Source organism: Puntigrus tetrazona, chromosome 16 (assembly GCF_018831695.1).
Source record: "Puntigrus tetrazona isolate hp1 chromosome 16, ASM1883169v1, whole genome shotgun sequence".
Lineage (NCBI taxonomy): Eukaryota > Metazoa > Chordata > Actinopteri > Cypriniformes > Cyprinidae > Puntigrus > Puntigrus tetrazona.
This window is the reverse complement of record NC_056714.1, coordinates 21409536-21436281: the sequence shown is the minus strand read 5'-3', so window position 1 is coordinate 21436281 and position 26746 is coordinate 21409536. Positions and strand designations below refer to the sequence as shown.

At 38.8% G+C, this 26746-nt stretch overlaps 2 protein-coding genes and 1 non-coding gene across 5 annotated transcripts; all 3 read left to right on the top strand.

Annotated features, from left to right (window-relative positions):
- Positions 1-4474: 4474 nt before the first annotated feature.
- Positions 4475-23414, top strand: rspo3 (R-spondin 3). Of its 2 annotated transcripts, XM_043260090.1 has the most exons (7): positions 4475-5220; positions 9836-9990; positions 11960-12154; positions 12317-12460; positions 13524-13667; positions 13749-13928; positions 22532-23414. In XM_043260090.1, the coding sequence occupies exons 2-7, from the start codon at positions 9936-9938 to the stop codon at positions 22723-22725; spliced, it is 912 nt and encodes a 303-aa protein (XP_043116025.1). In that variant the 5' UTR covers positions 4475-5220; positions 9836-9935; the 3' UTR covers positions 22726-23414. The 2 variants fall into 2 exon arrangements, with proteins under 2 accessions (XP_043116025.1, XP_043116024.1); XM_043260089.1 differs by lacking the exon at positions 9836-9990 and having other exon boundaries at positions 4477-5220.
- Positions 23415-24509: 1095 nt separating this feature from the next.
- mettl6 (methyltransferase 6, methylcytidine) lies at positions 24510-26323 on the top strand. 2 transcript variants are annotated; one of them, XR_006252759.1, is made up of 5 exons: positions 24510-25026; positions 25113-25247; positions 25366-25536; positions 25653-25798; positions 25893-25991. XR_006252759.1 is itself a non-coding variant. In XM_043260351.1 (5 exons), exons 1-5 carry the CDS (start codon positions 24760-24762, stop codon positions 26048-26050), a joined length of 873 nt encoding a protein of 290 aa, XP_043116286.1. In that variant the 5' UTR covers positions 24511-24759; the 3' UTR covers positions 26051-26323. The 2 variants fall into 2 exon arrangements, 1 of the variants encoding a protein (XP_043116286.1); XM_043260351.1 differs by having other exon boundaries at positions 24511-25026; positions 25657-25798; positions 25893-26323.
- trnae-cuc lies at positions 26251-26322 on the top strand. Its single transcript has one exon. It is a non-coding gene; the product is annotated as a tRNA-Glu (tRNA).
- Positions 26324-26746: the final 423 nt, after the last annotated feature.

The following is a 26746-nucleotide window of genomic DNA, read 5'->3' as shown; positions in this document are numbered from 1 at the left end:
CCAAATTTTTGCAATTTGCATCCACCTTCTATTTAGGAGTTTCTTGGTTCATTCTTTTTTTTATCTTTTGGCTTAGCAAAGTGCTTCATGCCACAATTAGTTGCATAGTTTTGTGAAATAACTTGACTAATGTTTCTGACCCAAAACAGGCATAATCGTAGCAGAGCAACTTACCCTAATTAGCATGCTTTCACGGGGTATCCAGGCCCAACTTTAAGGAGTGAGAAAACTTGGAGAGGAAGAAAAAGGAAAAATAGAATGAACAAAAAAAAAACAGGGGCTGAACAGGCACAAGTGTGCCCAGTGCAGTTTCCTTTGTAATGGGCAGGGGGCTCGTTTTATGGACATTTTAGGGACAAAAAATTTCCATTCTACTCAATCATGTGGTATTATTAAAGGTGGTTCTGCCACAACACATTCAAAGAGGAGAAATTAGTCTGTTTTTCATTTCACAAGTTTCCATTGCAAACACCAAATGGAAAGTTTTTTCTTTTTTTTGAATAAAGTACATGTTCCTTTGTTTTTCAGCAGACTGATAAGGTCTTTAACATTTTAAGGCTTGAACAAAATAACTGTTTTTGTTTTTTTCTTTACGACATAGTTTTTTCTTTAGAGAAGTAGTTCAGCGAAGAAAAAAAACATCATTTACTCACCCTCATGTCATTGCAAACCTGTGCAATATCTTCCATAGAAAGGTGAACTTTTGAAGAAAATCTCATTTATGAGGGTTCTTGAGAAGCGATGCAATGCCCCATTCATGAATTATTCTCTTGAGTTGAATCTAAATTAATCAGTTTGTCCAGTTCACAAAATGCAGATGCATCTGAAACAAGAAAACATTCAAATAGATGATGACAGAGTTTTCATTTTTGGGTGAACTGTCCCTTTAATTTTCAGATCGGGGCATGTTTTCAGGTTGTTGTTTTTTTTTTTTCGTCCTCCGTGACCTTTTCTCAAGTTCTGTCCTCTATAGAGTTCTGTGTTTAAGTATCCTGTCAGTATTCTCTGTGCTAGAATGATTCCCAGTCAAATAAAGTAAGCTAATAGCACCAAAGAGAGTCATTCCACAGTTTGAACTCCACGCTGAAAAAGTGGAAAATATAAAACTTCTGGCCGAGGAACGCAACAACTGCACATATACACACAGCATTGGCTCTGTGTGTACATTTATGTGCCTATGCACTTGCTTGTGCATGTGTGTGTACATTTATGCTATTTCTTTTGATACCAATGTACGGTGTTAGCCATTTAGTTAAAGCAAAACTACTGAAAAATTTAAATATAATGTAAATTAAAAAAATTTAAACAATTAAAAAAGTTATCTGGGTTGAAATAAAGTTTCATATACAATTACAAAATTACTAGAATGTATATAAATATAAATTAAAGCTAGAAATAAAAACAAGTCACTAAAACAATGATCTTGAAAACTCGATGTCTAATAATATAATCTAACTTAAAATATGAATAAATAAAATGTATTGCTTATTAAGCTTCAGTAGCTCAGTAGTATTAGAGCAAACAGATTTCCAATGTAGCTGTTGAGGTTGAATTACTGACAAGCTTGTAGAACATCTGTGCTGAGTTGGTGGATATCTTTTGACTTATTGACTCCCTTCAGTTGTATGTTGTCTGTCTTATTCTTTAACTCCATTTTCAACTCGGTAGATGTCAGCTGTGCTTCCAGATGTCCCTGCTCTCTCTCACCCCGTCTCATTAAGAGCCTGTAAAAAAGTTGGGGGGTGGCATCATAAAATCCCCACTATAATGAGTGGTTAAGTGCAAACAAACAAACGTGAGAGAGGTCAAGGGCGGCCGAAACACAACACCCGTACTGGCCTGGCAGAAAAACTGCAGACTTTCACACACCGGGGTGACCGTTCCCCATTCCCCCCTGACATGTCCAGGGCAGAGAGTGATTACTGCAGGACAATAGGGCAGCCTGGGACAGACAGACCACCTGTCAGGAGGTGGGGAGGAACCTTAATCAAAATGAAAGAATCTAACGGCATCATGCTGATTAATATAAACCGCCAGACCCTTTATAGACAGCCGATCTCCTCACTCGGAACGGCCCAGGTTGGCCCACGGGTTGCTCAGCAACAGCGAGACTGAATGAAGTGTTGGAAGTGCCGTGATTAAAGCTCTAGAGCGCCGTGGGTCCGAATGCGCTGTAGCGAGCAGCTGTCTCGCCGCAGGAATTCAGCAGCCTGCAAATCCCTCTCAAGTCTGCGTATGTTGTAGGCTTTGCTCAGTCTGTTGTCTCAGATTAGATCGATTTCAAAGAGCTTTCACACTTTTATTAGGTACATGTGTTTCATGTGGCAGCGGTCAGGCTTAAAGAAGCAGCGCACCAATGTAGCGTTTCTACGAGCAAGACTCTTGTTTATTTAGATTTTAGGGAGTTCTGAACCGCTGAGAGGGATGGTTCACCCAAAAGTGAAAATTGTCATAATATATACACCCTGCACTTGTCCCAAACCTGTATCAGTTTTTTTTTCTGTTGAACACAAAAGAGATTTTGAAGAATGTTGGTGACCAAGCAGTTAACGATAGCTATTGAACTCCATAGTATGTTTTTCAAACAGTTTTATTTTCTACCATCAATCAAACATCTATTTATATACTGGGTCCATATGGCATTTTTAAAGAATACAAACTTCTAGTTAAAAATTGCTCACAATTCTGCATCCTATTTTCTATTTTAAAGCAAATTTGCAATTAAATGTTCTGGGAACTTCTGCCAGAAGACCCTAAATCCTTAGGATTGGGGGAGCAGGTGAAAGTGAATCTGCGGACCACACTGCACGTGTACACAGGAGTTTGCAAATCACTCGCCACTTCCCAGTGTTTATGTTTTGCTTATGCAGCTGACAGGCCCAAACCCTTGATTATCTGTCCTTAGCACATGCCATAATCTTCATCCTCTCCTGTCTCCTCCACCAAACCCGATCCTTCCCACTCCAGCACCACTAACTATCTCATGCACTGCTGTTTTAATCCCCTCGACTCCAAATAAGAGTATTTCATGACTCAGCGGCCTATTTATTAAATCAGCTCTCCTTAATAGCACATCACACCACTGCCTGAGCTGGGATCTCTCGCCTGTGAGGTTTATGGGCGGAGAATGTGATGGGATCAGGATGGATGAGAGCACGTGGAGCCATGTGGTCCACGTTCTAATGCCTCGTGGAGCAACGAGGTCCTGTAATAAAAAATGTACCGCGTCCAGTCTTCCCAGACGGGATTAGACAAGTGTAGTACAGTTAGCATCCATGCAGCCATTTGCTCTGACTACCTCCATGTGTGATTTTGCAGACCTCACACATTTTCAGTTACCTCTGCTCCTTGGTGCACCTGCCCGGCTTCATTTCAGGTTGCTGACGGCTTCTCTCATCGGCCGTCGCATAGAGTGACCAAATGACCTCACCTCCTCTTCCCCGCTCCCCGTTAGAGCTTGTCGCTGGGACTAATTTATCAGAGGAGTAGGGGGCACAAAGAGGGGCTTTATTCTGTCCCCCTTCCCATATGAAGATCAACTCCTTTGGAATGTCCACCCCCCACATCGACAACCGCAGACTAAACCATGTTTTATCCCTTACAGCTAAATTTATCAGAGCCTGCTCATTAATGAATAATCAAGAACAAAAAAAAAAAGGCCTTAAATCCCTCTAATCTGAAAAGCGACCTCCCTCTCGAGCCGCATAAAACTGTGCTTTACTAGAAGGAGTGCTCGAAAAGTTACGGCATTTTCCCCCTCTGCACCCATTGTGATTGATGGAGCAGCCACAACAGGGGAAACATTGGTCCACCTCATATTCTTATAAACATCAACACGCTGGTTAAGAAAAGCAGGCCTCCCCGTCCCACTGCCAGACGTGTAAATAAGCTTCCCTGTGGGAGAAAAAGGGAACCACTGCGCCGTGCAGCGCTCTCACGTACACCAGTAATCACCACTGTTGTTTATGCTCCACAGCGCACACACAAAAATGCAAGGATTTGTCTTTATGTGGCCAGTGCTGCATATCAACTGAAAATGCATCTCAGACGAGCTAAAACAAAAGCCAGGCAAGCCCGTGCGGCTCTTATAGCACTGACCCCCTCTAGAGGATCGCAGCGGAACTACACCTACCGTGGCAAACTTACGGTACAGTCCCACAGAGCAGTTCATGTGTTTTAAATACAGTATTAAAAGGTGGGTAATGTGAAAAGCCTAAAATTAGACGTAGCTAACGTTAGGTTAATAAATAAAAAAAATTAAGTTGGTGTTGATTAATCTCTTGGTTGATTTCGGATAATTGCGTTAAATGCTACCCATCTGTTGATCCGTTTGTCGAATTTTTCCATTCATCGAGTTTTGCAAAACGTGATATAACGGGTGGGGGGAAAGCGAGCGCTGGTAGCCCGTGGGGTGTCTGACGTGGGGGGCTCGCCCTCTAAATAAACTTTGGAGTTCAGAGAGGGAAAAGAGACTGCAGAGAGCTGAAGTCATCAGTTAGCAGACGAGCGCACGGGCTGAGAGCGCGCGAGAGAAAGGGAGAGATAGTGAGCTGCTCAACCGTGAAACCGTGAGCTGGCGAGACTGAATGGAGAAGAGCGACGTTTCGGCGGCTGTTCAGAAATAAAGCGCCAGAGTTTCGCTGAAAGTTCCTCGAGATGCTGTGATGAGGATGACGCGAGGACCTCCTACATGTCAGGCTCAATAAATAAAGTAACCTTCGCACCTGGACGTGTCGTGCGGAATCACAGTGGGGAATACATACAGTCATTCGGGAAGACAATCCAACTTTATCGCCATGCCAATTTAATTCGATTCCCTCCTCCCCGTATTTAAGTTTTGCTTACAGTGCGCTGGATGGAGAACTAACGCTTTCATTGTTTCCATGGAATGAGTGGCTCTCTCTTTGGATACCTATCTCACATTGGCGCATATGTGGATTGCCTCCAATATGTTACTGCCGAATCGGCCCAGGTGCATTTGGGCCATTGAAAGTTCTGTTTCTCTTGCGCGCGAGCACAGCTGGGGCTTCTGCCCGGTTTAGGAATAACCTTTTGAGCATCGCACAGATCCAAGTGCGATAAGGGACATTGAAATTGACAGGACAAGCATCATTCCCCTGATTACTATGCAATTACAACTGATCTCCATTGTTTTGATCTTGCATTGTATGGAATACACAAACTGTCAGCATCACGGCTCCAGGCACCGGCTAAACAAACGTAAGTTCTGCGCGCTGCCGATTTGATGCTTCGCGCACACCTGCAGTGCGACTTATACCGCGTGCATTGCTTTTTTCACTTCCTTCTTCTTCTTTTTAATTGCATAATGCTTTTTGTCATGCTAAAAGACTTGAAAAGTTAACTTTTTAAGTTAAAACACATCATTTTGGCAATGTCGATATGGGATAGTTATCAGGTGACAGGACATGGTTTGGGTTTAACTTGACTATGCTTAACAGTTTTATATTTTGAACATTTATTTCTAGGCTGTCCATATGCGTAACTATATCTAAAACTCAAAATCTAAAAAGAAAATCAGTAGATTCGACCCTCACAGTCTCTTCTTGACTAAACGAAACAGAGAACTAAAGAAGGTAAGTATTTCTCAGCAGCTGGTGGATCTCATTTTTGTTATCGAAATGTATAGGCTATGTTATTATTTCATATGACAACTGGAGTATATCGCTGTTTTTTTCCGTTTATATTTAGTGCCAAAAAAACCTGGGTTGCCAAGTCTGCCGTTTCCTCAGAATTGCCTACTTTAAAACAAGCAGTGGGTTGATTTTCTTATGTGTTTTGAGGGTTTGATTTGTCATATTGTATTTCTTCTTTTTAACAGGCAGCAACGGGTAAGGTGGATAGCCTACTCTTCTTTTATGGAAATAGGCTGTAAATATAACTGTGAATGAAACATTACAGTAAATTCAGAGTGAGATATTTTTCGTCAAATATATAAACATATAAGGTAGTAGACCCTACTGAGGGTAGATGCCACATTTTAGTTAATGCTGTTTACGGTTTTTAATAGTAGTTATAAGATTTTTTAGTTTTTTTTGTTTGTTTGGTTTGGTTTGGTTTTTTATGTTAGGGTTAGTGCAACAACCCTATTAAACAGACTTCACCTCTGTGCAAAAAAAAAAGGCCTCTACACTGAATAATATCCATATATGAAGAAAAAACTGGTAAAACAGTTGTAGATTGTCCAAGAAATCCACTCTCCAATTAAAAGTGTAGAGGAAACTTTAAAACCGCTTCATGAGATGTGAAACATTTTTCAGTAATTTCTTCTTCTTCTTCTTCTTCTTCTTCTTCTTCTTCTTCTTCTTCTTCTTCTTCTTCTTCTTCTTCTTTCAAATAGGGGGCTCGGTCATATTGGTGATTTTGTTTGGTGATTGGGATGTCTTTGTAACAAAGACCTGGCAACCCTGCCAACTGCGAAGTGTTGCTTGAGATGAGCCAGTCTCGGTGAAACTGCGCCTGTCACAAAATCGTTATTGTGTTCCTCGTAGTTTTGTTTTAAACGCTTAGCTTGAGGACAGTTTCACAAACGTGTCCCAAAGTTAAGTTATGGGAGAACAAAACAGCGGTTCAGGCGCTCTATATAAACTTCTGATGGGAAATGTTCCGTTGAGGTAAATGCTTAGAAGACGCGTGAAAAGAGTTTCTTTTTACTAGATAGCTGTGTGGTTTGATTCGGAAGCGCAACTTACATATCTGCAAGTTTTTGCGTTTTAAGCAGTGCTTTAGGTTTACGTTGCAGTTCTTATGTGACCTTTCATTAACGAGTAAATTTTCAGCCGTGTTTTACCTCGCTGTAATGTGCTGTCATTGTGGTAAGTGCGAATATGAAAGTATTAATTTGCAGACTACGCCATGATCAACGTATACACAGCATATACATCGTCTAGCGTCAATGGCCAGTCTAATTTCTTGTTTGGATCGCTCTCTAGCGGCCACTGCATTGCGCAGAGAACCCTTTGTAGTGCACTTGGACCGTCACGCGCTTTTGTTGACTGTTAGCTTATCTAAAACGTTTCTTGTTTTCTTAAAGTTTGCAACAAAGAGAATATCACAGAAAAAGTTTCTGACGCCGGCCCAGGACCATCTTTATGTCGATGTGTGTGTATTATGTAACTACCCTGCACGTAAATCGGTATAATTTAGTTAAAGGTAACATGATAAGAAATTCCACATTTCATTCAAAAGACCGTTTTAATAAAATGTAGTATGCATGAAGTCAAGGCTGTGTAACCAAATACTCGGGGTGGCGGGGGGGGGGTAATTTGGGGGTCGTGTCCCCCTCACTATGGCGGTTATGGCCTTGGATGAAGTGTTTGTATGAATATTTTTGGTTTACTGAGGGAGAAACAACATTTTGAGATACTCGGCTCTGAAACGAGCAATTCATGCGTGGCAGGCTCCAGAAATGTGCGATTGAGTATGATTTTTTATTATAATAAGCAACGTAATAGGGAAATATGATTTGAAAGGCATGATTAGAATGACTGTATAAACATGGCCCAAATTAGTTGGTGACAAAGCCAGTTAGATGCAAAGGAATGGCTTTTGGTATCAGGGAGCCACAGAAATGCCATTGTGGCTTTGAGGCACTCACTGGGTTGTTTCAAGTCCGATGTAAAAAAATATATATTATGGAATTCAAAATACAAAACCCTTATCCATCTTTTCTGTTCAAAACTTAGATGATGCTAGAATTGTGGACTGTGGTCAGGACATTGTCTTCGGCATACTAAGTATGTGCTCTCATGTGGCGTATGAGAAAAATATGCGTCTAATCAGACTTTGACAGCTAATTAGTTTAGTACACAACTGTCATTTTGAATTTAAAGAGTGGAAAGTTTGAGGTTATCCTTAAAGAGCAGAAATCTTTCACTCTTTAGCATATTGTTTATCAGTTCACATATTTCGTGATGTGAATAGATACGGGTGAGCAGGGCGATCAGATCAATGCTGGCGGCGTATGAATTTTGGCAGACGCCGCGACCGTGGAGTGCGACAAACGTGATGACCGCCATCCTTTTAAAAGCACCAGCCATCATCAGATGCTGCTAATTAAGAGCCTTTGAAACGTTTGTGATGGACAGAAACTTGGGGGAATGACCTATGACTAATTTATCAGTTCACGGAGAGTGACCAAACGGTCGCCTGACCTCAAACATTTCCTGTCTTCTGTGTGTGCACGTCTCTGTGTCTCTGCGTTGACAAGTAGAAGCCACAAGGCTTTGATTTGCATGTAAAATAGACACCTTTTACATGCCAAAGAATTTGTAACATCTGATACTTATAACACTGGAATATCTTGTGCATAAGAAAGTTTAGTGGAGTGAATGCGTGTTTTCTGCGATGGTGAAGGTGAAGCTGACGTTTAGTTTTTAAAAGAAGCCTTGCAAGTCAAAAACAGTATAAGTTAACTATACGTTAACCTTTTGAAGACACTCGTGGCTTTTTTTAGTTAAAAATGATCTTTGCTTGTGTGTGGCCTCCCCATGTTGTAAATATCACAGGAAATTAATTGTGTCTGCCTGCTTCACCGACTCAAACCGCAAGTCTTTGGGCAATAAGCAAATGCTTTTTGTTTAATGTCGATGTCTGACATTTTGTTATTTAATTAAGTTTTAACTGTGCCGCTTTACCGATAGGTTCTGGGATTGCTTGCTTTTGTGGTCGCCGAGTTTGAAGCGTGGCGAAGCGATTTCGAACGTTCCGATTTCAGGAGTGCTTGTGCGGTTGTTATGCAAGCCGACCCAAGGGCTGTGGCAGCGCAGGGGCAGGCAGAATTCCTCCGTGTAAAGGGTTCTGTGAATTAGAGAGCTTTGGCAGGAACACATGTGGGCAAATGGACAGCAGTTGTAAAGATTGCTTAGATATGTCAAACAGAATATCCTTGATCTATGGCAATCTGGCGGCCAAGAGTGAACTCTTGGAATCAGGGGAGGGAGGCAGAAGAAAACAACAACGATGCCCTAGACCGGGTTCAATAGTATGGAATGTAAGAGCAGGTTGAAAACATCTATCTATCTATCTATCTATCTATCTATCTATCTATCTATCTATCTATCTATCTATCTATCTATCTATCTGTATATCTGTCTGTCTGCTTCTTTGCCCATCTATCTATGTGTCTGTCGATTGGACTGTCTGGATCTTTGTCTATCTATCTATCTATCTATCTATCTATCTATCTATCTATCTATCTATCTGTCTGTCTGTCTGTTTATCTATCTATCTATTTAAAACAAATAATGTTAATTCAAACTATAAATACTGAAAAAAAAATAGTAACCATCACAATTGTTTTTAACGTTTAATAATATTTTAGAATATCACTGGTTTATTCAGTCTTGGTGAACATATGAGAGACTTCTTTCAATGTTGCCGTCAACAGGTAACCAGGAGAGACACAGGACCAACAACTGATCCAAAATATCCAAATATAAATTTATTACCCATTGTCAGTGTGAAAGTGCCCAAGCAACGTTCAAAAGCTCAGAAAATGTTGCCTCAAAAAAATGCTCAAAAACTGCCACTGTGTATCGTCAGCCTGTCTCACATTGCATAGGGGGTCAAAACAGCAAAAAACCACTTTGTAAGTCTGTGTGTTACTATGATGTTAGGAATCATCGTTTCCCTTGCTTTTTAAGCTGCTTCCTTTAGACTTGCAGATGGTTAGAAGTCTTCAATATGTAACATCCTTTCAAGCCATATCATTTCAAATTGCATAAAAAGGAAAGTAGAAGCTTCTTTTTTTTTCTTTTAACCTCTCTGAAGTTGAGCTAGACCGCTCTTCATTTTACCTCACCTCACCCTCATCCAGATGCTCTGAGACCGGGTCAGTCCCTTCTAAAACGCAGAGCCTTTAACCATCTGAGATTGACCTTTGTGAGACACCTGGAAGCGATTGACTTCAATCAAAGATGTACCTTGAAGTAGCCGAGGAGCACCTTCCATTTCTTTACCCCGCTGAATTTAGTGAGTTACTGCACTGTACTTTACAGTATGATGTGATTAGATCAGTGAATGCCTGTTCTTCTCACAGCAACTGTGAACTCAATCACTTTTGACTTCTTCAGTTCCCGAGCCAAGACAACGAGGCTGTAGTGCATAGATATTATTCACAATCCCTTGAAAAAAAAAAAAAAAAAAAAAAATTCTCTGAAATCCCCTTGAATACAGTTAGGCCTGTTTCTCAAAAAGATCAATCTTCTGTCCGGAAGGTTGTGAGGGCGTATAACAGGTCAGCGATCAGCTCTATAATTTAAAAGTAAATCTTGTCTTAAGGGATCACTAGCATGTTGAAAAACCTCTTTGTCATGCGTTAGCGGTGGGCTATTCCACTGTGTCTTCGCAGCTGGAGGTCTCGAGTGGAGATGAGTTGATTCCGTCTGTTTTTTTTTCTTTGTCCCAGTGAGGTCGCTCTGTTTGCGCACTTATGAACACAAAGGCTACTGTGCTGCCGTTTGCGTGCAAACCTCGGTATGCAACGTGTCTCTGTTGATTAGTTTCTCTGCCGGGAGAATCCACAGATGACTGTGCTTCCTGTCGTGTTTATTATTACACTACATTATGGTTACTGTTGTAGCCTTAATTGATGGCTCTGTTCTTTCTTTAAAGAACCTGGAACCATTTAGTTGTACCCACCATTCCTGTTTGCTCTTATAAATGCTGAGAATGTCCAAGTAAATGCCAAAATATGTTTTTGTAACAAGGTGCTGGCAGAAGAAGGAAGGCTTTCAGTTCGATTTTCTAGCCTTTGCAAAAATTCGGATTTCTAAACATTATATTAAGGCCTTATATCTTTTTTGAAATATCAAACTGTTTGATGATGACATATTTGTCATAATTGTATTCACAGGAAGTGGACAGAGGGCAGGAAATGATGAGTTTTCGCATTTGTTTTTACACACCATTCATCAGCAGGTTTATCTGAAATGTGTTATTCCACCACAACAAACCAGTTTGAGATTGTTGATTTTTTTTTGTATGTGATTGCTTTCTGTTATGCTCATTCAGTCATTAGCGTAACATTATCCTTCAGATATTAGAATAAAATGCTGATTTGGCACTCAAGTATTTAGGTACTTCTTATTATAGCCAATGTTCAAAATAGTTGTGCTGCTTAAAAAAGTGATAATATTCAGGATTCTCTAATTAATAGAAAGTTCAAAAGAGTAGCATTCATTTGAAATTAATAAGTATTTTTTAAACATTATAAATGTCTTCACTGTTACTTTTGATGGATTTAATCCATGCTTATTGGATAAAAGATATTACTGATCAGTAGTGTATATATTACAGTATTATATACACAACTTGCTACCATGCACCTCAGACAGAACTCTAAATAGCTTTCAAAGATAACAAGCCACTAGTTTGGCAAACTGGCAATAAAACAGTGATTATTTGGTCTTCAAAATCATCTATTAAATCTGAGCCAGGTTAGAATTAGCCAGTTATCCCTTGCATAAATAATATTAGAAATTTGCACATGTGCTTTCTAATAACTATTGCAATAGAAGACACAAGTGGTTTCACACTCCAGACAATAGAGTGTATAAATAGGGTGACTATGCATTCTTTTTTTAATGTTCTGGAAAAATCCTGTCCTAAAATGTCTGGATTTTGGCTTTGTTTTACAATTGTTTTCATGTTTGATGAAGATAATGACTGAAAAGTATCTATAGGGATCTAGAGAATAGCCAAAGCAATGCAAATGCACTTCGATATAATATATAAGGACTGTATAGGGCACAAAACTCAAAACATTTCAGGTAATTTAGAAATCCCGCTCAGGACTTGCAAAGAAAAAAGAGGACATACGTTCACCCTAAAATAAATTATATATATCTATTACACTTGTCAGATCTGTACATTTGCATTTAACGTTTGTTGAGCACACATGCTGTTTCATCCTAAAGTAAAATTGATGTTTTTACCACAGAGGGTTCAGGGGTGAGCTCCCAGGGATGCCAGGGAGGCTGTCAGACCTGCTCGGTTTACAATGGCTGTCTGACCTGCAAACCCAAGCTTTTTATTCACCTGGAGAGGGACGGGATGAGGCAGATCGGAGTGTGCCTGGCCTCCTGCCCTAATGGTTTCTACGGCACCCGTTCCCCCGACCGGAACGACTGCATAAGTAAGACACATGTTTCGCCTCAGCTTCTCTTTGAAATATTTACACTACAGACGTCTTTATGTCTTAGTTACAGTAGTAAAGCTATGGGCATTGACGTATATACTACAGCATTCCCTTCTTAGCTCAGGCTACGTGGTAACGCGTGCATATCCTGTCTTCCAGAGTGTGGGTCAGAGTGCGACTCGTGCTTTAACAGGAACTTCTGCCTGCGCTGCAGAGCGGGCTCCTACTTGCACAAGGGCAAGTGCATGGAGAGCTGTCCAGATGGGCTGGTGCCCAGCGATACCAAGAAAGAGTGTGTCCCTGGTGAGTTCCCAGTTTACAGTGACAGATATGATGGACTTGTGTTTTTAGTATCCTTTCCTCCAGTGATGGGGAAGCTACTTTGAAACTGTAGCTTGCAAGGCTATAAGCTAATCATAATTTCATGTAACAAAACTATAGCTAAGCCACTGTTTTGCAAAGTTAGCTTCAATACAAACTACAAACTAAAAGTAGCAAAGGAGATGTATTTTTAGTGGATGAAATGAAGTGACAGAATCAAACTTGAATATAAATGCATAGTAAATCTAATAAAAACGTCCGTATACATAATTGAGGTGAAAATGAAGCACACAGTACTTAGATATGAATTTGTAAATCATTTTTGTTAATAAATGTATTTAATCAGAACGAAACATTCATGTTCATTAGAATGAATCAAAATGACTTTCAAAATATGAAAGAGACAATCAGCTAAATGAAGTTTATTAGAATCAAGACTTTGAATTAGAGATTTTGAATTTGAATGTAAAAAAAATAATAATTTGTTTAAGAATTTGAATGCACCAATACGAATCAGAATTTATTGAATTAAATGATGAAAAGCTACTCACTGGAGAGAGTGCCATATGAAAGAACCAATTCATTAAAATGAATCAGTCTTTCCAAAAGGTAGAGAGAAGATAATCTTAATGAACCAATTGGTTGAAAGAATCTGACTTTATATTGCTACATATTAGACAGAGGGCTGTATAAATGAACTAATTCACTAGAATGAATCAGACATTTTGAAAGCTACATATCGGATTTCAATTAATGCATATTAGAGGATTTTTCAAAATTAATTCGGATGATCACCTCTTTAATTTTTCAGTTCTTTCCAGCACTGCATATGAGATAGGGCTGTTTTGATGAGCATGTTTGATCTCTGATATTTAATGGGAAAAAACACATTATCATGAAAAAAAGCTGTTCCACCTTAATTATCCCAACAGAGTGCATATTAGAGAAGGTCATGTGGAACATAATATTTAAGAAGGTTAGAGACATTGTTACTTTTAGTTCTGTACTTACAACGAAACTACCTGTATGTGTGATGGTTTTACAGCATGTCCTGCAGACTGCGACTCTTGTCAGAACAGTGACGTGTGTACGAGATGTGCTTTGGGACACTTCTTGCTGCAGGGGCAATGTCATCACGTCTGCCCAGATGAGTTTGAGCCCAACGACTCGATGGAGTGCATCCCGACAGGTTAGAATCTGACATAACACCTGCTCTCAAGACACAGTGCTGTACGTGAGCGGCTTCACTAACTTGTTAACTGTGTTTTAGTGCACTGTGAAATGGGCGAGTGGAGCGAATGGGGCCCCTGCTCACGCTCAGGTAAAACCTGCGGCTTCAAATGGGGCGAAGAAACAAGGACCAGGAAGGTCCTGCAGAATCCCTCTCCAATGGGGAGCTCGTGCCCAGCTACTTTTGAGAAGAGGGAATGCTTTGTCAAAAGAAAAAGATGTAAGTGGCTAATATAATTACTGATAAATATACCTTATCATAAAGGAAAATTTTAGTCTGATCACTTAGAAGAGTAAAAAGCTGCATTATTTGAGGTACCATGAGGTTAAGGATGAGGTATGCACCAAAAACTTAAAACCCTAAGTATGAGCGATAATAATAGTGATGCTTGACTTAGTGAATGGAATTACTAGTGGGCTGTTGTACAGTTTCCACTTTTATAGTACAAAAACATAGACTCTGCACTTTTTATTATCATATAAATGCTTGTTTTGTATTGTCGGGATTGTAATTATAAATGTAAGAGCCAAAAATATTTCCCAACTGATGCAAAACAAACAGATTCAATGATCTGTGCAATTGTAAGCTTAACCATATTTGAACGGTTATGTTTTGAATGTTTATTTGTGTAGTGGTATTTGTGGGACATTGCTGCTTTATGACAGACAGCAGGCCAACTCGATGCTCCATCGCTCTCCACCTCATAAACGCTCAGGGCCTTAGCGCAGAGAGAGGGAACAGAGGAAAATAAAACGCTGTGGAGATTTGCATGTGAACTTTTTGGACTCTTGAGAACAATGATATGGATTCAACTGAAAAGCACACATAAAAAAAGCTCTGTAGGCAACATTTTAAAGAATAGGCACATTTATGATGCAGATATATTTCAAGACTAGTGTTGCATATATATACGTGAGGTGTCCGACATTCCATGTTTGTTTTTTGTCTGTTAATTAATGCATTATGCTGTATTTGAAATGCACTTTTTTCTGAAATTTCAGTGTGAAAATTCACAGTCAATGAGATGCAACTCTGGTTGTTTTAAGTATAATTAGTTTTTATGCTAATTAATTAATTAGCATAAAATATAATTAATCATTGTATTAAAAATTTAATGTATTAATTTAAATATATATATATATATATATATATATATATATATATATATATATATATATATATATATATATATATTTTTTTTTTTTTTTTTTTTTACCAAAAATAAATATTTATGTTTACTAAAGTTTTTGTGCCTCCAAATTCTATCGTAGCATTGCATTTAAAACACAGAATAAAAGTTTTTGTAGGAAACAAGATAGTATAAAATGTTCTATAAGGCATTCAGTTAAAAGTATTGAGAATAAAATCTGGCCATTTTTAGTATAATTAATTGACTTTGAATACATACACACACACACAGAGTCATTAGATTATGAGGCCTCTCCACATTTTAAGATAGCATTGCTTGTATAGTTAGCAGAAAAATCTATACAGATGGTGCCCTGAAGAAAACTAGATGGTTAAGGGTGATAGATAGATTAAAACTTAGACGTGTATTCTCCTATACACCACGTCTTTGCTTGTGTCGAGAAAAACATTTTGCTCCGTGTTAAGTCAAAGTGAGAAGTGTTGTATTGATCCGCTGGGGGCCACGGTTAAGGGGTGGTTTAATACACTGCAGGCTCGGTTATCGACCTCGCCCCCGCTTGTGATTACCCAGCTGCCCCAACTCCTGGAACATCAACTGCACACTAATTATCTGCTGGGGTTCTGTCCTGTCCGTGTTTATGTTCCACATACACCAGCAGGGTCAGTGGTCCGACCCCCGCCAACTCAAAGTAATCCCAGGCCGCCCACTGACACTGATACATCCTCCTTGTCCGCCCCCCACTCCTGATACACACACACACAGACACACACACACATGCAACTGCTTTACTTGTTGTTACCCCAGCCAAATCCCTCTCCATTCTTCTCCTGTTACTTGTCATTTGTTTTTCTTTCGTGTTCTCCTTCTGACTAATTCTGACCTTTTCCGTACACAGCTTGTCCAAACGCAGCCCTGTGTCTGGTCCCTGTCCTTTCACTTTCATGCTTCATGGCTCTAAATTCAACTCCTAGTGTCAACTAGGTTCTATTTTTTTCAAATATTTTTGTTGGTAAATACATGTATTTGGGGTCAGTTTAAATGATTTTTATTCAGGTAAATGTCTAGTAAATGTCTCTTTTTTTTTTTTTTTTTTTACTTAAAAGAATCCTGGAAAAAAAGTATTGTTGTTTCCACACATTAAGCAGAACACCTGTTTTCTTAAAATAAATAAATTTAAAAATGTATAATAATCTAATAATAATTAATCAATGAAAAATTTTATTATTATTATTATTATTATTATTATTATAGTAATAATACTAACAATACAAATAAATTATTATAATAGTTATAAATAAAATAATAAAAAATAAATAATTATTTGTTGCTTGAACACAAAATCAGCATATTAGAGTGATTTAAAATACAAAAATTTTATTTTAAATCACAAGATAATTTGACAGTACTACTTGTTACTGTATTTTTGATCAAATACCACTTTGGTGAGACGTGGTGAGAATTTTAGATTTAGATTTATAAATATGCTTTGTTATTTTAAAAATTGTAAATATTTTCTCTATGGAAAAAAATACACAAAAAATAAAAATAATTGTGCTTGCATGCTCACATAACATTGTGAGTTTTAGTCAGAGCACAATCTGGCATCCCAGCGTTGTTGTGTGTGTGTGTGTGTGTGTGTGTGTGTGTGTGTGTGTGTGTGTGTGTGTGTGTGTGTAGCTCAATTGTCCACTGAACTCTTAGCCTCTGTACGCATCTCTGCCCAGCACACCAGCACCAACCTCCCTAAGGGAGAGCAGCTATACTGGGCCTTCAAAGCCCGGGCATTCCTCCTGTGGGACGAGTCAGAGCCCTTAATCCCAGCCTGGCTCCTGCCAAAAGCCCCCGGACGACAGCACGCCTGCCGGGGAGGATGTGACCCCCTCCACCCTTCCCCACCCCACCCCCAGGGTTCATTAATGAAATTGTGCCCCACTGCAGCACATCATATCCCCTTTCAACAATCCCCACCTCTGTGTCTTTAACAGCAGCAGACTGGGACGATTTGGGATGTCAGGGTTGATTTCAGAGCGTTTCACCTTTTACTGACTGTGCAGCAGTTACGCCCCCCACTCTTCCCATCTGTCCTGACACACTTTTCACCCTCTCATCTCCCTCCTCTCCTAACATCTCCTCCTTTTCTCCCCTCTCAATCACTCTTTCAAGAATAATGCCTAATCAGAGCCAGATGACTCCTCGTTTCACCTATGTTGAAATAGACATAACTATGAGACAAAGTCATACCAAACCATTCCAGGCTTGCAACACTGCTATCCATTGAGGATAAATAGATTCATTTTTGTGTATTTTTAGCTGTAGACAGGGCACCTGTAAACTTGTGCATGTATTTGTCTTTTTTTTATTATTGTCAAAACAATTTATTTAAAAACTATATTTGCATTTTATTCTATCACTCAAATGTTTGAGGTTAGTAAAATGTTTTTAAAGAAATTACTACTTTTATTCAGCAGGATGTATTAAATTGAGCAAAAGTGACAGTGAGTATAATGTCGAAATATTTCATAGGAATTTCAAAAGAACAAAATTTATATTCACCAAAAAAGGTTTCCACAGAAACTTGTTTCCATTGATAATATTAAGAAATGTTGCATGAACATCAAGCTAGCATATTAGAATTAGTTCTAAAGGATCATATGACACTGAAGTGGAGTAATAATGCTGAAAATTCAGAAATACACTCCCTTCCAAAAGTATTGCGACAATGAGGCCAATTCCTTTATTTTTGCTGTAGACTGAAAACGTTTAGGTTTGAAAAGCTTTAATTTATAGGTATTTACATTTGGATCTGACAAACAGCTTAGAAGGTATCACCTTTTGTTTGAACCCACCCATTTTTCATTTGAGCAAAAGTATTGGAACATACATAATTAACATAGATTAAAGTGAATAAGACTTCATGTTTAGTTGCAAATCCTTTGCTTTCAATAACTTCATCAAGCCTGTGACCCACTGACGTCACCAAACTTTTGCATTCTTCTTTTGTGATGCTTTTCTAGGCTTTCAGCGCAGCCTCTTTCAGTTTTTTTTTTTTGGGGGGGGGGTTACCTCTCTGGCAGGTCAAAGGCATACTCTACATAGGGTTTAAGTCTAGAGATTGACTTGGACAGTCTAAAACCTTCCACTTCTTGCCCTTCATGAACTCCTTTCTTGATTTGGCAGTGTGTTTTGGGTCATTATCTTGCATGATGACGGATCTCCCAATAATTTTGGTTGCATCTTTCTTCATATTGGCAGACAAGCTGTTTCTGAGTTGATTTTGCTGCTGCCATCATGTGTTACATCATCAATGAAGATTAATGAGTCAGTCCCAGAAGAAGCTATGCAAGCCCAAGCCATAACATTACCTCCAGTGTGTTTCACAGATGAGCTTGTATGTTTGGGATCGTGAGCAGATCCTTTCTTTCTCCGAACTTTCTCCTTTCCTTACTTTGGTAAAGGTTCATCTTTGTCTCACCAGTCCCTAAAACTTTGTCCCTGAGTCTCATCTCTGTATGTTTTGGCCAATTCCAGCCTGATCTTCCTATTCTTCTTGCTAATGAGTGGTTTGCATCTTCTGGTGTAGCCTCTGTACTTGCGATCATGAAGTCTTCTGTGAACAGTAGAAATAAAAGCTAGCATGTAAATCTCATGTCTGATATTCATCTTTTGATGTTATACTCAATTGTTTTCTGTCTACACCAAAAATAAAGGAATTGGCCTCACTGTCCCAATACCTTTGTAGAGGTGTGTAAACTAAATTTTAATTATATGAAATATAGACCACTTATTTTATTTTTTTTTTTTGTCTTTCTCAAACTTTTGGACATCAGTATGTATCTCACAATGTGACTTTTAATATTCAGTTTGATCTAGTTTTTATTATTTTAAATTTGGTTTTACCCTTAGGCAGAAACAGGCTTCCATATCTAAAGACATATGTCACAGTAAAGAAAATTAACAAAAGAAAACTTGGTTTCACTTTATTTTGATGGTCCCTTATGAACATTCTCTTGACAATAAGTTACTTTGCACCTACATGTCAACTAACTTTCATTAGACTGTTTGTAGAGAATTAGACTGGTAGGGTCAGGGTTAGAATAATTTGACATGTTCTTGAAAAGCTACCTATAGTCTACTTATAATATAATGTCTGTTGGTAGATCATCACAATAAAGAGTTTCCAGATAATAATCAGACAGTCTACTTACACTCTTGATTGAAAGTTAGTTGACATGTAGGTACAGAGTTATTGTCAACAGAATGTTCATAAGGGACCATCAAAATAAAGTGTTACCAAAATCTTAACTGTTTCTCCTGAATAGACCCAGTGGAAACTTTTCAGCTGAGACTTTCCAGTTTCTCAGATTTTGCCCCTTAAAAAAATCCAGCAGTCTCATATGAGTCTTCTCTGTAGTTCAAGAGGGAACAATGTCTCAAACACTGCTCAACGTAATCAAGATTCAGAGCTATTACTGCAAAAACCAAATGATCTGAGCAATGCTACCAATATTATATTAACACTGTGTTTATACCGAATGACTTAAATTGTCTCATTCACATCAAAATTGAAAATCTCCACTGGGTCTTGGGCTTTGAAAGAGCAACCTCTGAGCCTGCATCTGCTTCAGCGACGGTAACCAGATGGTCAACAACATGTTCCACCTCTGAGGAAAACGCTTGTATCCAAATCGTTGCGTGACAGTTTACTAAAAAACCTGACAGTCATCCATTTTGGATAATATATCCAAAATAATCACTGCAGAGCTCTGGTCATGTTATGCCTTGGTTTATAGGAAAGGCGGAGGATTACGCCTAATCCATTGATCTCCAAATCGTTACGACAAAGACAACAGTGTGCGCAGAACTTCCTGTGTTTAAAGAGACGGGACGGCGAGAGGGGAGGTGATGACAGCGATTTAAATATGTGTGTGTGTGTGTGTGTGTGTGTGTGTGTTTTGCTCGGTCAGACACCGTACATGAGTCAGCCCATTCACAATGCACAGTAACAATCACAACAGATTCGGTTAGTTGCTCTTCAACTAGTTTCAGTCACAAAACAAGAGTTGTGCCTCCTCTGGAGCTACTATGGCCCCATCACCCTCACTGGACCCCAGGAATGTGTGGGTCAGTGTGGGTTGGATCGGGCAGGGAGTCCGGAGAGAGTCCGGCTGATTAATAGAGCCCGCTTTGGGAGGGGGAAGCGGGGGAGAGGTGCTTGTCCACCTCAGCGCTTTTCCGATCCTCATCCGTGCCCCACTGATAAGCCTCTGACAATACTGGAAATTGGCTAGCCATGAGCATTGAGCAATGGCGAGATAAAGTCATATTAAGCATTTTTATTTTTAAGTCTTTCTATTTTTGATTAACTTATCTGTTGAAGCTTACTCTGGTGTCAAACGTTCAGCTGGGTGGCTTCACCTCGGTTGTTCATCTTGACAGTTTTATTCCGTAGAAACATATTGTACGCTAATTTCAGGAATCGTGTTCCTGGAAGAAACTTGACCGGTTGCTCAAGAACGCAGGGCTGATAAAGTTCTCTGACTCTGCATTTGATGGGTCACCCCCCACCTTTTTGCATTTCTACTGTCTAATTCACACAGAAATGAAAATGGTGTCATAATTCACCCACTCTTGTTTTTCTGAAACCATATGCTGTTCAATATTTGAACATCTTTCTGTTTAATGACACTTAAAGGAAAAGTTGATCTAAAAATGAAAATTATACCATATTTTGCTCACCCCAAAGCCATCTGAGGTGTATATGACTTTCTTCTTTCAGACAAACAGTTTTTAAAAAATGTATTCCGGCTCTTCCAAGCTTGGTAATGCAGGTGGATAGTGGCCATTATTTTGAATCTCCATAAATCATATATATATCCACAAGAACTGCAAAGTAAAACTAACCTATACACCTCCAGGGGGTTATCACATGTCCTCTGAAGCAGATCAGTGGGTTTTTGCAACAAAAATATTTCTAGTTATTTTCCGTAAGAATGCAGAGTTCCATCTTCTTGGCTGACCTATGACTCGAAGTACAGTCATAGGTCAACCAAGAAGCCGGAATTCTGTGCTCAGTCATTTATTTATATTATAATTTTAAAACTAGAAATATTATTGTTACAAAAACCCCATCAATCTGTATAGGTTAGTTTTACATCGCAGTACTTGCAGATATATCCAATTTACGGAGCTTCAAAATAATGGCCGCTTTCCACCAGCATTACCAAGCTTTGAAGAGCCAAGATAAATGTGAAAAAAAAACTCTTGACTAGGAGGGCTTCAGGGTGAGTAAAATATGGGGTAATTTTAATTTTTGGGTGACTAATTCCTCTAAAATGTGGAGGAGGGGCAAAAACGTTTATTTCTGAAAGAGTAAAGACTAGTTAACACCAATAATGATAACTTTTAGTGTCCACACCAACATGCAATAACATTTTGTGTATTATAAGGACACAGTGCTTGAGCCATTTAAAGCATTCTTAATTGACTGTCAATATTTTTAACGCTCCTCTATATATATATATATATATATATATAATACTTCAATTTTATTGTAGTTTTAGATTTACAGGTCACTGAAAAAAACATAACACACATTTAATTTGTAGGTGAATGATGGGTCAAGCATTATTTGAAAGACAGAATGAAATGGAATAAGATGCTATACAAGACTGTCATCTTGTGGTAGACCAGACACAACCAATCACACAATGCACCAGATGGCTATGCTGTTTCACAACTGTATGAACGAGTCTTCAACCTGGATTCCATCAAACTCTTAATAATCTATGAAAAACACTTTTAAATAGAAGTGATGATTGCCGAAGGGACGTTTCCCAACCAAAACAGCTGAAAATTAAGAACAATGGTCATCTTAGGTTGAATGAGTAATGCCATCTGGAGCCGGAGAGAGATGAGGGATGATGGGAAAATCACTAAAGACTGATTAATAGAATGATAGAATGATTCAACATGCCTGCACGGCAAATAAATCAGCCCAGATGCCTGCCAAACTCTGACTGGTCAGCGTTATATTCATATTGTGTGTGTGTATGATATAGTACTTTCTCTTATCCCAGATTTATGTGCAAAAACACTGTAAGCAATTTTCCAGAAAAGTGTAAACATTGCTTATAAACATCCCGAACAACCCAACTCAAACTGTGAACGTTAACATGTAACGTTTTTTTCTGTAAATATGAATAAGGGTGACACATACCTTATGTTCAGCAAAGCTGCATTTATATGCTCAAAATACAGTATAATAAGTAATATTTTGAAATATTACTACAATTAAAACTTTTAGTTTTCTATTTAAATATACATTCTTCTTAAAACATATTTTTCAGCATCATTACTCCAGTCTTCGTTGTCAAATGGTCCTTCAGAAATTATTCTAATATGCTGATTTGGTGATCAAATAGAACCCATGATACATATTTTTAGATGAAAAAAGATCTTTTATTATATTATAAATCCATTTTAATGCATCCTTGCTGAATAAATGTAATAATTTCTTTCAAAAACAGCTGAGTACGTCAAATTTTGCTTTGGAAGAGATGTATATTGCTCATCTAAGTGATCAGATTTTTACCTGGCGGACAAAGAAAAAACGCTTGCTATCTACATTTGCCTCAATAATTGTTACAAAATGCTGTCACCATTTGTCTTTCAGGTAAGCCAAAAGGTCAGCGGCGCGGCGAGAAGAAAAAGCGCTTCAACCTGCAGGAGAAAGAGAACGGCGAGGCACGTCGAGAGAGGAAGAGAGAACGAGAGAAAGAGACGATCGACCGAGAGCATTCAGAAAGCCGGAACAAAACAGAGCACCGTCGCCGGAGGGACCAGAGCAGAGACGCTGGAACAGTGTAGAGAGAGATGCTGCTCCTCACTGCTCCTCTGTCTTTCTTTCCCCTATCAGTCCATGTCACCCCCTCACCCTCTTAACCCCTCGCCGAGGGGGTGTTGCTGCTACCTGTATAATTTAAACGTATACTGTATATGCACATGAGAGAGGGGGCGCTCGTCATCCACACCATTGCAGACATTGAGGACGCCCGTACACTTCACAGGGCACCCTTCAGCCCTGTGTGCGCCCGGACCGGTGCTGGATCTGAACTGTGTATCGTGGGGCTGGGCATGTTCGATGATCTGTGGATTTTTTTTTGTTTAGTTTTTTTTTAAGGGGGTCCAGGTACAGCACTGTATCGTGGTTTGAATGTAGGTTTTTGAGACATTAAAGTAGACTTGTTGTATAAACGTCTTTTTTGGGGGGTGCGGGGAGGGCTGAGTAAATTAAGAATGAGCATGCTTACTGCCACCGCGGACATTTCCCGCCGCCAGAGGCTGAGAGACTGCATGCCGATTGGTGTAAATGGCTTTATTCGTACTGGATGAGCGACAACACTCTCGCTGCAACGTTTTAGTAACTTTTGTTCAGTTTTCTCCGAACAAAGTGTTGATTTGCCTGTCTGTATAAACAGGATCCAAGCTTTCCATTGAAGCCAGCTGATCAGAAATCAAAAGCACCTGTATGTCAAATAAACAATACTGAGTTTGTATTCGTTTGTAATTTATTGCCTCGACCAGCATGAATATACAACAAACACAACAGTAGCGTTAAATGTTTGATCCTACACGTAAAAATAACCGTTTCAAGATATGAATCTGTCTATGAATATTTTACATGATTTGTCATTTATCCATATTTAAGGACAATAACCACTTTCACACTGGATGATAGTATTAGTGCAAAATTAAAAAGGTAGTTTGCATCAATTATTTTTTCAAAGTCTCTTATTGATAAAAATACAGTAAAACAGCTAATATTGTGAAATATGAATACAATTTATTTCTATTTAATTTCTAAGAGGTTTTCCATTTAAATGTATTTCAAAATATAGTGGTTATATAGGCACTTTTCAAAACCGTGTATAATCAGCATATTAGTATGATTTCTGAAGGATCAAGTATTACTGAACAGTATCGCCTGCTGAAAACTGAACTGTTATTGATGATATTATATTAGCAACTTTATCAATATTTATATTAAATAAATACATAAATCTATTATTCAAAACTGCTGACCAATAGTGCATGTATAAATAATTAGATTCAAGTTTAGTTGTGTAACTCAAAGCAGCTTAACAGAAAATGTAAGTTTACATTTTAAAGTTGATGTCCATATGGCAGAAATGTACAGCAAAACTCTTGCATCTACATATGACACGTAAATGGGAAAATTATTATTCATGTTTATATCGTTTTACAGCACTTTTTTAAGGGTTACCTAAACAACAGGCCTTTAAGAATACAATTTAAAGATAAATTAGATTGTTTTTGAGGTTTAGCTGTGTAAATAGGTTTAAATAAAGCCACAAATGTAATAATAGAACTGAAAACTAGACTGTTTTTAACCAGTTGTGTTATAAAATGCTTGCTCTGATACCGTTTCCTTCCCTTATTGTTTTGTTTAGAATGTTACGTCTGAAATTATACCACTATCTGAAATGTCTAAACATACAAGAATCCGTCCACGCATATTATAGTCGATACCAATAAATACACCGTTTTCATATTTTCTCACACATGGCATACGATGGTAAGCAGGTAAGCGGCGTCTCATCCAGTCCAATAGGTGGCAGTGACTTTTATTTTGTTTCTTTATCGCCGCAGTAGCTTTTGCTCGAGTTAGACAGATGCTAAGTATATGCACGACAACATGCTGCGTTTTAAAACCACATTAAACATGCGGATATTTTACTCTTAATCATTTCGCAGGTTTAACATATATGTGGTTTAAGCGCATAGGTGTACCTGAAACCGTGTTTTACTAAACGCAAAGTGCTGTGTCTGTCACTATCGTAGAACTTCACAGCATCTTGTTTTAAGTCGTTTTCGGCAGTCATGTCGGTGACAGGTGAGTCGGACTCGCTGGAATCCAGTCCTGCTTCTCCCCATCAGTCCAGCGGTTTGAGCGAAAGGACCCTGACTCCAGAGGAGCTGGAGAAACTCAGGAGTGACCGCGTCTTAGTGTCCGACTTTAAGCAGCAGAAACTCGAAGTGGATGCTCAGAAGAACTGGGACTTGTTTTATAAAAGAAACACGACACACTTTTTTAAAGACCGGCACTGGACTACCAGAGAGTTTGAAGAGCTGAAAAACTGCAGGGAGGTCAGAGAGATGTTCCGTGCATGTCCTGTAACGTGTCGTTGAGTTTAGTTTGTGTACGTGATTGTGACTTCCGTCGATTCTCTCAGTCTCAGGGGCAGAAGCTGGTGTTATTGGAGGCTGGCTGTGGGGTGGGAAACTGCATTTTCCCTCTTCTGGAAGAAGATCTCAATATCTTCATCTATGCTTGTGACTTCTCTCCACGAGCTGTGGAGTTTGTGAAGGTAAAAGTGATTACGTTGTGTTCTCACTTTGAAACCCCCCATACATATACATACATACATACATATATGTATGCATTCTGCCTTTATTTATGATCATTTATTATTATTATTATTGCAGCAAAATGCCTTGTATTGCCCCGAGCAATGCCTTGCGTTTCAGTGTGACCTCACTCAAGATGATCTCCAGGCCACAGTACAAGTGGAGACAGTGGATGTAGCCACTTTGATATTTGTTCTGTCCGCAATTCATCCTGAAAAGATGCAGAAGGCCCTGGAACACATTTATAAGGTACTGCTGATCACACGTTGTATGACTGAAACCCTAAACGCATGTAAACTAATAAAGTAACTTATTTTCACTGTATAGCATTATAAATAATGTATTTCTGCTTTAAAAACAAACTGGCAGGTGTTGCGACCAGGAGGTATTGTCCTCTTCAGGGACTATGGATTGTATGATCATGCCATGTTGAGGTTTAAGTCGGGCAATAAGCTGGGTGAGAATTTCTATGTGCGACAGGATGGGACCCGTTCTTTTTTCTTCTCAAAGGGTCAGTCAGCGTCTTCTTAATCTCATCTGTTTTCCTGCTCTCAGATGTAGTGTTTTGTTTGTAATGGTTATGTTTTCATCTGTTCCTCTCACAGAGTGCCTGGCTGGTTTGTTCCAAAAGGCAGGATTCGAGACTCTAGTGAACGAGTATGTGTTGAGAGAAACTGTGAATAAAAAAGAGGGTCTTTGTGTTCCCAGAGTGTTCCTGCAGAGTAAATTTCGCAAACCTATTCCATCATTATCACCAGCATAAGTCACATTTTTGTAAATGTATTTTTCGAAGTGGCATGCATTCATTTATTGTATTTCAGATACAATATTTTTAGTCAGATGTTATTTTTTACTACTAATAAAATGTGTATTTTATTAAAAAACTGTTGGTTTAATTGATTTTTTTTTTTTAAGTTATGTGCTCATTTTTAATGTTCATTTTGTGAGTTGCCTTGCATGAGCTCCCTGGTGGTCTAGTGGTTAGGATTCGGCGCTCTCACCGCCGCGGCCCGGGTTCGATTCCCGGTCAGGGAACGAGTCTTTTTCCACTTTCGTATATTTTTAGATTGTAAAGCGACAAAACGAAGGAATGCTTTATCCGTTTAATAATTCAATGCGTTGTTAATTTCTGTTTTAAATAACAGTTAAATGAAAAGTTACCATATTTATTTTATAAATGTATGGTATTGATCTTTTTGTACCTAAGCGACTCCTGCTTAATTTATTAAATTGTCGACAGAGACCTCTCTGCTAAAGTGTGGTCGGATTTAAGTAGTTTCGGATTTCGTCCGCTTAAACCCGTCCCTCTCTTACAACTGATTACGTCCCCTCATTAGGTGTAGTGCAAGGGCACATTCAAATCTGATTGTCTCCGTCAAATCAGCAAACAATAAATGGAACCAAATCTCCGCCGTAGCTTTTCTTTATTTGAACGCGGAGACATTCAATCAACCTTGTG

Coding starts and splice junctions, on each gene's coding strand:
- rspo3 (XM_043260089.1), top strand. CDS start 5,127: ATGCAATTACAACTGATCTCCATTGTTTTGATCTTGCATTGTATGGAA. Junction 5,221..11,959: donor CAGGCACCGGCTAAACAAAC/GTAAGTTCTGCG, acceptor TTTTTACCACAG/AGGGTTCAGGGGTGAGCTCC. Junction 12,461..13,523: donor CAAGAAAGAGTGTGTCCCTG/GTGAGTTCCCAG, acceptor ATGGTTTTACAG/CATGTCCTGCAGACTGCGAC.
- mettl6 (XM_043260351.1), top strand. CDS start 24,760: ATGTCGGTGACAGGTGAGTCGGACTCGCTGGAATCCAGTCCTGCTTCT. Junction 25,027..25,112: donor AGCTGAAAAACTGCAGGGAG/GTCAGAGAGATG, acceptor CGATTCTCTCAG/TCTCAGGGGCAGAAGCTGGT. Junction 25,799..25,892: donor TTCTTTTTTCTTCTCAAAGG/GTCAGTCAGCGT, acceptor TTCCTCTCACAG/AGTGCCTGGCTGGTTTGTTC.